The sequence below is a fragment of the Thunnus albacares genome, chromosome 1, assembly GCF_914725855.1.
Source record: "Thunnus albacares chromosome 1, fThuAlb1.1, whole genome shotgun sequence".
Taxonomy (NCBI): domain Eukaryota; kingdom Metazoa; phylum Chordata; class Actinopteri; order Scombriformes; family Scombridae; genus Thunnus; species Thunnus albacares.
In genome coordinates this window covers 23310096-23321720 of record NC_058106.1, presented here as the reverse complement: position 1 = coordinate 23321720, position 11625 = coordinate 23310096, and the positions used below count along the sequence as shown (strand labels likewise).

The 11625-nt window shown below is 38.2% G+C and overlaps 1 protein-coding gene across 8 annotated transcripts in view; it reads left to right on the top strand.

The window, feature by feature from the left end:
* The first annotated feature begins 5943 nt into the window (after window positions 1-5943).
* The window catches only part of plekha7b (pleckstrin homology domain containing, family A member 7b), an 80948-nt gene continuing 75266 nt past the window's right edge, over window positions 5944-11625 (top strand). For 4 of the 8 annotated variants that reach the window (XM_044350376.1, XM_044350360.1, XM_044350344.1 and 1 more), the window contains exons 1-3: window positions 5944-6361; window positions 6476-6552; window positions 6666-6723. In XM_044350376.1, coding sequence (XP_044206311.1) covers window positions 6279-6361; window positions 6476-6552; window positions 6666-6723 — 218 coding nt within the window. In that variant the 5' untranslated portion in view covers window positions 5944-6278. The remainder of the gene's footprint in view (window positions 6362-6475; window positions 6553-6665; window positions 6724-11625) is intronic. The other 4 variants (XM_044350400.1, XM_044350392.1, XM_044350385.1 and 1 more) reach the window with 1 other exon arrangement.

The window sequence follows — 11625 nt, the reverse complement described above, 5'->3', positions numbered from 1 at the left end:
TTTTTGTTTGAAATCTTTGTATGAATTGTAATTCCCCTTTGCTCATAGTTTGTTTGTTTTTGTTTAATTTTCTTCTCCAAACCACAAGCTGAATATTTCCATATTTTGTTTATTATCATTTTGTGGAAGAAGAAAATTGCATTTGTTTTATATTTCAATAAAGAAAAAGAAGAAGAAACACACATGATGCAGCACAGATAAGGCCAGTTCTAAATGATTCATTGTTGCTCTTTTTAGGGGCATGTTTTATCAGTGGATTTTCAATATGTCTTATCCAATAGACATTAACCTGTATTTAAAGGACTATAATGTGCACCACATGTCTCGTTTATTATGTCATAACTTAAATGAAATACAACACCTATCATTCATTTACTGCATTGTGATTCAGATATCTATTACTTGGGTAAAAGTAGCAATACCACAATGTAAAACAATTCTCTATCACAAGCAAAAGTCCTGTATTAAAAATGTTACTTAAGAAATACAGAAGTATTATCAGCAAAATGTACCTAAAAAACTAAAAGTACTCATATTTGCAGACATCATTGACCCCTGTCAATATTATTAGGCGGTATATGGTAATATTGGATTATTATTACTGATGCGCATGCAGTGGGCTATGTTGAAGCGGGAGCTATTTTGAATTATTTTACATACTTTAGTTTAATCAGTTATGCAACATATTTCATAAGATGGCCATATGTATGTAAAATATTAATCTGAAATGAATATTTCAATATTCATTTGAGTATTTTGTAATTATAACTGTCAGATAAATGTGATGATGTAAAAAAAAAAAAAAAAGACTTTCCCTCTAAAATAGAGTGGAGTAGAAGTGTAAAGTAGCAGGAAAATAAAATAGAGATACCCAAAGTGCAATACCCTCTTAACTGCACTTACAGTAAATACAGTACTTGAGTAAATGTGCAGTAAATTCGAGTATCGCATTGTGGTGATATACTATTCCACCACCACATGTCAGTATTATACGCACCTTAACAGCTTTTCAGATATTTAAACAAATTTCAGAACACTGCAAAGGCATGAGGGGAATTTTGCAATATATGACACCCTCTCTTTCCTTCTTTGTCATTTTTAAGGCTACTTTCTAGGTGTAGGATCCCAAATACAGCTGCTGGGTCTCTGTCTTTACTCAAGCAGCAGTCTGTCATTAATGGGTCCAAGTTCACCTCTTACCCCAGCCCTGCTCAATGGCCTCATGGGGAGATCTCACATGCAACATTGTGGCTGTTTTTTTCAGATTGTCATACTCCTCTCAGTGCACTCTGCATCTTACAGGCTGATTAAACCAGAGCTTCTGTGAGACACTCAAAGACAGTATTATCTATTTGTGAAGTTCTCCACTGTACGTCATCTGACAGAAGTCAACAGTTTTCTATGTACTGCTTTGTATACAAACATCAAGACACTGCATGATGATCCATTAGTCTCTGTAAAGTATTTATCCGAGTATTTCTGTTCTTGATTCTCAATGAAGCACTTTGTGTATAATGTGATTGTTAGGAGTCATTTATAAAATATTTAAATTCACTTGGTTATATGTAAAAACATAGCCTAGCTTTCACTACCATCAAATTGAACTTAATCAAATATTCTGCTCTCTAGGTAGCCATTAGCGTTTTGACACAACAGGGACTGAAAGTTGCTTGACTTCACTATTCGTTAAGTGCTGTCACATGACCTGTGGGTGCTACAGTACCAGGTCAAACCCACCAAGTAAAAGTGATCACTTCAACTCTGTTTTTAGGTTCGGCATCACGTGGTGAGCCCCCATCTCTCCAGCAGAGGATGCTGTTGGGATGTGTTGGCTAAATCCATCATTGCAGTCTGTTCATAATCCTTTGCTGGATGGAAGTCCATGTTTGCTTAACTGGTCACATATGCTAGAAGGCACAGGAGCTAATGAGTGCGTGATTAAAGCCAACTACATATTGTGATCTTTGTTAGCACCTGCAGCAGTTGTTCTACTTACTTAGCTGTATTATACATGCAGAAATTACAATATTAGATTAAATATAATTCAAGTGAATTTCGAAATGGTGCTAAAATCAGATGCCCTCTTGTTGATGCGACACCTCAACAGCTGCTTGTACAAGCTTGCGTAGAGGATATACAATTGTAGCACAGGGGTTGTAAAAACATTGGCTTTCTACTGGAACTATGAGCACTTAAATAATAACTCCAAAAAGACTGTTTATGAGTCCTGGCAAGTACAGCAAGACAATAAATCTAATTTTTATCTGGATCAGTTGGCTTATGACTAAATATAATATCCCTGCCCTGTAGATGTCAGTGTAATAGTTAAATGAGCTGGAAAAGCAATTAATCATTGTCTTTAGATCACGACTAACGTGGAAAGTGAAGGAAAGCTTGAACAGATGGGAAAGATCAGCACTTCTTTTTAATAGACAACTATATGATGATTAAATTTCCTGCATAACTAACAATAGACTCTTGTCTAAACATTGCTTTATACTGTGTGTTGATAATAATTAGGGCACTTTGAAATACCTCCACACACTAATTTATATACCTGATTCCACTTAGATTAAATGATCATTTGTATAAACGAATTTCAGAAAGGATATTGATTTCCTGTGGGCATCTGCTAGATAAATTAGTACCCAAACTACTGAAAGTCAGAAGAGAACAAGAGAATCTTTATTACATTTTCCGCTCAGCACCTTTAGTAAACTGTGATTCAGCAGGAGGAGGCTCTCTGAGGAGAAGACAATAACATTGAGTCACCTTGCTGCATTGTGAGCCTCTGGCAGGCGAGAGGCAGGAATCAGCGGTGCATCAGCAGCAGCAGAGACCGTACTGCAGAGCTGCACTCAACTGCGCATCCATGTGTGTATTTCTGTGTGTAAATTAGTATGTACAAGTGGGTGTGTATGTAATGGGGATGATGATAAATCATGGCAAGGTCAAATAACAGCAATTGGATGAAGAAGGGATATCAGATGATTACACTGCAGTATACATGATGTTCCAGCTACCCAAGTTAATTGCACGGTTAATGACACAGTTTTTAAATTATTGGCTGTGTTAATGATGAATCCAGGCTGTATATTTATGTCTGTTGCAGATCTCTGCCAATTTCTGCTTGACCTTACACGCAGAGCATTTCTGTCTGAACAGAACAAATTCCGTCTGTCAGTGTGCAGCTATTTTCTTCTTCAAGTCCACTGAAATGGTGTGGTGCAGTTCTCATACTGTGGAAGATAAAAGTCTGTGAAAATCTGCTTCCAAAAGACATTCCCTCACATGGTCCTTTGATTACAATGATGGAAAGCAATGCCCAACGCACTGACCAAAAATCTCCCTCAGATTTGAGACCAAAGGATGAGATCTGGTGATTGTGAAGGCCATAATATATGATTCATATTATACTAATTTTCATTGAACCATTCAATTTGTGCATGTATGGAAGTATCTGCATTTCTTATGTTGTGTTTCTCCACTAATTTTGGTTTTCAAGTTAATTTGTCACATCTCTGCAGATCTCATTAACTAAATAATTAATTTCTTGTTATTAATTCTTTGTGAACTACACAAAGGGTTAGAAACATATGTAAGCCTTAAATTCTTTGACTTTTTGCCAAGCAGATAAGACTTTATGGTTTACAATGATTTGGTTTCTGCACAGCAGCTGCATTATAACGGTTTTTAGAGGGAATGTTTTATGTCCGATAACCTTTGAAGAACAATGCCTTAAACCACTGGAGAATGTTACAACAAAGCCTCCCCAAAAGGGAATCACAGATCAAATATTTATAATGTTGACAGATGTTTGTTGCTTCCTGCTCACTGGGGTGCATGCACCCCATAGTATTTTCCCTCCACAGAGGACACATAATCTATACGCCACAAGGTACACAAGAGGCTGGTGAGGTATTTCTGCATGTCTTTTTATGTTTGTTTGACAAGTTTATTGGCAAACCATTTTCTCTTCCCTAGTTAAAGCCCCACATCCTGCACGGGAAGGGCACTTTTAGTGATGATGCATTTGTAAAAGAACATGTCATTATGTTGTGAAACCTTTGACTCCCGGTGCCCAATGCTCAGCGAAAATAACTCCTGTGCCAACACTACTGTGACTTTGAACATCGCCTGCCCTCACACAACTCAAGTGAAATTTATGGGCAGCTTTGGTAAATTGGGCAGGTCTGTTTGATGCAGTGTAAGCATTATTGTAATGTGTCATGGTCAGGAAGGCTCTCTGTCCTCAAAGCCTGACTGCAGTGAAGGTGATGTGAGACTGGTAAACTTCATCTAAAGCTTCCAGTATTATTCATTCACACATGCAGGCAAGCTGTGCTCCATGCACACATGCACACATACTGTACAAGCTATTACTCTAGCTATTACTATGCAGTTGAAATTGTTACTGTATGACAAAGGGCCCCACTTTTGGGGGATGCTTACCCCATCCCCCATAATATTTTTCTGAAAGTCTCTTTCCATCCTACCTCTGGCTCTGAACAGCGGTTGTGCATTTTTCCATTCTTATCCATTTTTGAGTAATTTTTTAAGAAAACATGCCCAAATTCTCTGATTTCAGCTTCTCAAATGTGAATATTTCTGGTTTATTTAGACCTCTATGATAGTAAACTAAATATTTTTCAGTTGTGGAATGTTGGCTGGGACAAAACAAGACATTTGAGGACATTTTGGGCTCTGGGAAACAGTGATCGACCTTTCCAACTGTTTTCTGACATTTTATAGACCAAAAAACTAATCGATTAATTGAGAAAATAATCATCAGATTAATTGACAATGAACACAATCATTGGTTGCAGCCCCAAACTAGAGTAAACATAGACAGGACTGTGGGTATTTCTGATGATACAAATTATACAACATCACAGGACAATATACTGTATGTTCCTGAATCCAATATTCAGAAAAAGATTGTTGGAAGGTTAGTGCAAAGGCAAGATATCTGAATCAATACATAACTTTAAATACTGTGTTTCAAGAAGATTACATGAATAGAAGAGAGTATATTGCAATGTTTATTACTACTGACTACTGACTTAAAGAAGACCTAAAGACTCACATTGTTTGGCATCATGACTCACACACGGACAAAGTTGATTAACTCACTTCCAGTTGAAGGTGGTGTCATCTGGGTTAAAATGTAGACAGTCCTCATCACTCAAATCTCACCAAGTTGGCCCTGAGCCTGTGAATGTTTTGTGTTCTTTGACTTTATCTTTGTGACTGATTTTCTTCTTTTCCCTCAGCAGTAGTTCCTTGTCTGTTGGTTTAGTTTTATTTAGGTGGTGCTGCACACAAACATGCTCAACTCAAGGGCTGAAAAATTACACTAGACCTACTTCTTATCTCCTCATATATGTTTTCAGGGTTTCTCATAACCCTATGATGAAACATTTCTTAAAGGATACTTGGTTCCTTATTTAATCAGTCTTTAATTTCTCTTTCTCAAATACACTCACATTTCCGCATACTGTAGTAGCTTTACAGGAGGTACTCAAGTAGGTAATCCTTTAATATTCTTTAAAGCAGTGGTTTTCAAAGTAGGATCCTTGAGGTGGTTCCAGGGGGCCCCCAGCAAAAAAGGAGAATAATTTATTTCCACTATAATTCCATCCATAAGTAACATAATGACAGAATGTATGACTACTTTGGTCATTGTTTTCATACACTTTCTGTAATAAAACATCTAAAAGCAAAAATCTTATCCGATGCGGGAGCCTGGGACAAAATCGTATCTAATCTGTGTCAGTTTAGGGGTCATTGACGTGAAAAAGTTTGAGAACTACTGCAATAAAGAACTTACAGTTCTTTGCTTTCAGCTGTGACTTATTCTAAAATTAGTTTTAGGATTGGCCCAGATGTTTTCTTAAAGCCATACTTTTATTGTGTTATGTGCCAAAATCCATTGCCCTGAAAAGTCCCAGTCATATTAAACCAGTGCAGTTCTACTACACCCTAGGGGCTACTCCCTACTTTTCTCCGCAGTGGACTTCATTTATTATTCCATTGTTTTGTTGCGGTCTGAGCTTTGCTTTACTCGTCCACCAGACTGCTACTTCTGGGAACAGGTTATCCGCTTCTCGTCAGCTCAAATTTCAACGAAAAAACACTGAGGGAGTGTGTTGACGAGTTCGGTATTCTTCCCCTTTAAAAAACTATGCAGCCCTAGCGGTGGTATTATATCTGGACTCCCTGGAAAAGTCTGCGGAGAGGAAGAGGGGGGGACAAGCCGAAGCCGGAGACGAGAGATCATGGCGGCACCTCTCGGACGGGACACCCTACCTGACCACTGGTCGTACGGAGTTTGTAGAGATGGCCGGGTCTTTTTTATTAAGTGAGCTGGTTTAACTGTTCAACGTTGGTTACTTAGTGAGATATTAACGTTTTGTGAAGGGTTTTTTAGGTTGTTTTTTTAATTATCGTTCAGTAACAGGTGTCTTTCTTACAGTGATAAAACTCAGAGCACTACTTGGCTACATCCGCGCACTGGTGAACCTGTTAACTCGGGACATATGATACGATCAGGTACGCGTCAAACTATCTGATTTTCAGGATATCAAGGGGCATTTTTGCTGCAGTGTGGTTTTCCTGTGGCGGGTCGTTCAATATGTTTTTTTTTTTTTTGTCCCGTGTTATAGATTTGCCAAGAGGATGGGAAGAGGGCTTCACGGACGAGGGAGCCAGCTACTTCATCAAGTAAGTGGCTCATGTGCATTGTTGCATCGTCTGGCTGTGTAAAATTTGATTAGCTGCTTGTTTTGCCTTGAGGTGGTTTGCGTAAAATGATTTCCTGCTCCTTTCACGTCCTTTCTGTCTCTGTGCCGTTGTGACATGTTTGGTTACATGTTAAAGCTGCCATCAAACACTCAAACTAGATTAAAAAGACAATATTTTGTCTTGAAAACAGTATGTACACGAGCTGACAGATGATACACAAACGCACCATATGGATTAACACACAGGGGTCCCACTGGATAGGTGAAACCAATTATCTCGGCCTGCATTGTAAATGGAAAGTGGCAGTGCCTAGCAGGACAGGAAGAAGGTTATTAAAATTCTCCTCACATCCTCCATGCAGGACCTCCACTCTCTCCATTAGATAGGTGTACAGCCATGTGTGTATGTGTGTGTGTGTGGTAGGGAGAGCGAGAGAGAGAGACTGTAAAGGTTGCAGGAGAGGGGTGTGACCATGTGGTGACAGAGATGTATGGCATGATTGCATTATTGAAGCCGAGAGGACAGATTTTTCCAAAGTCACAGGCTGCAGTGTGAAGTTTTTCTGTCAGATTTCCACATGTCCGTCCTAGATTTCGATCGTAGGATTCAGGTTGGAAATTGGTGAAAGGCAGGCACCACATCATCAGTACCACGCTGACACATCCGTTATGTTTATCTAGATGCTATGTTGAGGATTAGGTGTAATATATTTGCATTTGCATCTGAAATGATTTATGCCACAACATGGATTCTGGTCTGCAGATTTTAGTTTATATCGGACGAGTCCTGTTGGACAAACCAGGACACAAGAGAAACCAGCAAATCATGCTGAAGCCAATCAGATTAAGCCAGTGTAACAATGACAAACAGAAAGCTTACTGTAAAACAAACTGAAGACATCATTTCTTCATTGGAACTGCATCATTGTGAATTACAGTGACCCCTCCCACGGTAGCTTGTTTAAGGTTTTGTTGTCCCACTACCCGTTGTCCCGTAATGGCCCCTTTAGTTTGCCCCATTTGTCCCAGACAGAAGGCCTGTATGGAAGGTTTTATATCCCTGTAGCTGCAGTCTTTCGGAGGTCGATGTTTATTAATAAGAGGTCTTTGGTTTCTCTGCTTCATGCAAAAACATTTTCCGTACAAATTTTTTCATTCTGGCTCAGAGATCTGTATGACACAGTGTAATGAAAGAGATAACAAAAGAGGTACTTTATGAAAAGAAAAAGGGATTTACATGCATTCAATAGCCACTTTGAAGGAGAGACTGGGATCAGAAGATGTTGTGGGCTTTAAAATGGCACATAAACTAACAAATTTGTTGTCGCTGACACATTTATTGTGTGTTGAATAAAAGTGGTCACTGTGTTTCCTGTGCTCACTCAGTTTTTTCAGCTTGTGCTCTGGAAGAAGGCTGAACAATACAACAGTGAAGTTGCGTGATATATGGTAGCCTAAATGTCAAGGCTGTAAAATTAGTCGACTACTTGTTGCCCAGTTGGCGCGGTGGAAGGATCCTGTTTTGATCCTGCTTCGCTTTTACTTCTTTGTTTTGGAGAGCGATTTCTTGGAGTCAAACATCGGACAGGAACATATTAAGATCGTTCTCTTTAACTTAACAGTTTATCTTGAGCACAGTTGACACCTTTCTTTGTGCTCTTGGTGCGTGAAAGAAAATCAAAATCATTGTGTGCACCCCAGTATAGGTATTAACAGGTCTGAATGACTACAATGACAAAATCTGTCACTGCATGATGATGCTTGATGTACTGTATGTATTTCTTCTTAGAAAATTAAGAATTTTGGTCTCTTAAAACACAACAAAAACATGAATCTGAGTTTTCATCATGTGACTTTGACAAGGTCAACATTTGACAGAAAATTGATATATATTATTAAGATAATACTGTTTCTCCATATCAGCCAACAAGTACAAATGTATATAAAGATAGCTACAAAACTAAAAACTTCAAAAAATAAAACATAAGACTGATTTGATATAACAAATTGATTGGCCTTTGTTTAATCCGTGAAACATTCCCATATTGCTGTTAAGTGCTCTCATGGATAATTACTTTGAGAAACAGCTAATTGGTGTACAGCTTGTGATGAGTGTGACCTTTTCATTGCGACTCATTGTATTATTCTCTGGTGATGGAGTACTGTCATTTTCTCATTGTGGAGGAGTTTATCTCTGGTGGTTTATTTGATTTATTTTAGACCCAGATGATGCCAGGTTTCTGTATTTGTCCCGCGTGTCTACAGGGTAATTATAGGGAGTGTCAGTTGTTGAAGCTTACCTTGCTTTGAACTCCAGCACTCAGCTTATTAAGCTGTAAGAGTGAATTTCTGTTATATTTATTACTACTTTGTTCTTACAAATATGAGTAGATTTGACAGATTAATGATTAAAAACAGCCTACTATCCAGGAATATCTTAATAGCTTTGGTGCAAGATATGCCTCGGTTATTAATGTTTGCTGGCAATGCTCAAACACTCAAGACAGTGGAGATGGCTCCAGCTCAGGGGGATTATTCTTTAAAATCACATTAAAAAATTAAAAACAGGTATGGATGACTTGGACTGGGGCCCTATTTCAGACCGATAAAATCATCACAATTATTAGTTTATAGCTTATAATAACTAGCTACAACTCATACTAAAGGTACAACCCCTATGAGCACTGACTTTAGGTGAGTTTATTTTTCTGCTCCAGGGTGCGAATTATGTTTCTTTTTATTTAATGAAATTTCATCTCATACATACACATCATTTTCACTCAAACATCAGACTTTCTGAGAAACCTCGCTTGACATGGAATCAAATCTTCTAGCACAAAGCAAATAGGGTCTTTGATATAAACCGGTGTCCATCCCACTCCATCTTTCACCTCTCAGCCATCCAGGAAGCGCACAGCTACAAACTCAAGCAGGACTGAAATCGACATGGTGCTGCTGTGACAACGGTTGGTAGATTTGGTTGTGTGTTGTTTGTGAATTTAGCCGAGGTGGAGTACAAAGGAAGGATTGTTCAGACACTGCTGCTGTGGCATTTATTTACACCTCACTGTAGGCCAGCCTGTGGCATGCAGATCTGATCTATGGTTAATTGGGTGCAGTGCTTTATGTTGGATGCATGAACATTGTGAGTTTAATTGTGTTTCAGGGCCTCATCTCAGACTAAGACGGATTTATAATTTAAAGTATGTAGCTTTTTACGTAACACATTTTAGTTTAGTTTTACTTCAACTTAGTTACAGAACTTTTGATACATTGATAAATCAATATATTGAATTGAGTAGTTTGATGGAGAAGATTGCCAAAACTAATGGCTGAGGTCTGCTTTCATCCGTGGCAACAGATTGAAATAGAGTATCTTTGTCATACTTCTGGCAAGTCTCCAAGGATGTGACCCAGTTTGAAATTCAGCCTCCAAAATGATTCAGTTCAGTTCCTGAAGATGATACTTTATGTTACAGATGACACAAGTCTGTGTGTTGAGGTTTGTCAAATATGTGTATATCACTGCAAATACGCCAGTTGAAAGCAAAAACAAGGCCAAAATGTGTGATAGTGAGATATCTTATTATAGATACAATACATGTATGATACAACTAAGTTAAAGGGGAACTGTGTGAAATCTGATAAGTTTGGCGTCAGTTGGGGCTGAAGACTACAAGTTTTAAAATCTAAAAAATCTGGTGGTGTGGAGGGTACCAGACCTCTGTAGCCCTCTCCTCATCTCTGCTTGAGGCTAGTGGCTCAAGGCTAAATTAGCCGCTACTAGCATAACACACACACTTAGAACTCTGGCTGAACTGTCGGTGGTTGAGTTGTATTAGGTGGCACGTGGCAAGGTAGAAGGATGCGTGGAATTAAAAAAACAATGGGCGTCATTCACTAATATGTACGTAGAAATGTTATTACTTTGCGCACAAAACAAGAGCGCATGCAAAATTACCGTCAAATTCATGACGTGCACACCGACCAATTTTGTTTATACTACCGTGCATATGTTCGTGAATCAGAGTCATTCTAAATCGACAGACGCATGCCCGCTATTGGTAATTAGCATACTGCCACGCTCCCATTTCTCTATATAAGGAAAGCTCTATTTTAGCGATGCAGCAGTGGAGAGAGTTGTCACTCACTGCAAAGAGGACCGTGATGGTAAAACTGTAGAAAAACTTTACTGCTGGTGAAATGCAAATGATAGTTTCAGACATAGAAGTCACAAAAGCCAGATTTGGCTATAAGCATGTCATTGGCACAACCATTTGGAGCCCGATTGTGAATCCTGTATACAGCCTGCAGTACGTCCATAACAAAATAAAAAGTTGGTAAATGTGTACATCTGTGGAGCTGATCTAAATAAATCCCTACTGCTATGCCAGGTGTGCATCATGTTTTGTCTCTGTCCATAACAGGCTGTGTGATGTAGTGAAAGCAGAGTGCCATTGTCATCTAAAAGTGGGAACAGGACAAATTTAATACATTGCTAATTTCATTACATTTATGATGATGATTTATGGATTACAAAGTCTTAGCTATTAATATTATAATTAGTATATAAGTTGTGTATTATTAGCAATTTCACACTTTTAAATATTGTATATTTAGTTTCAATCATTTTTTAAATAATTGTGGTTCTAATATACTGTTTATATTGAATAAATATTGACTACATCATTTTTTAAGACTTTGGACACAAAGAGTATGATTTGTGCATAGGCATGGTCTAAGGCAGTGTGCACGCACTGTTTTTGAATGAGGCCCAATATCGCTAGTTCTGCTGCATTTTTTATCTTTTTTTCTTCTGTCAATTGAGTCCAACAATGTTATAGGACTGCAATAGTTGTAAACAAAACAAAAATACAATTAT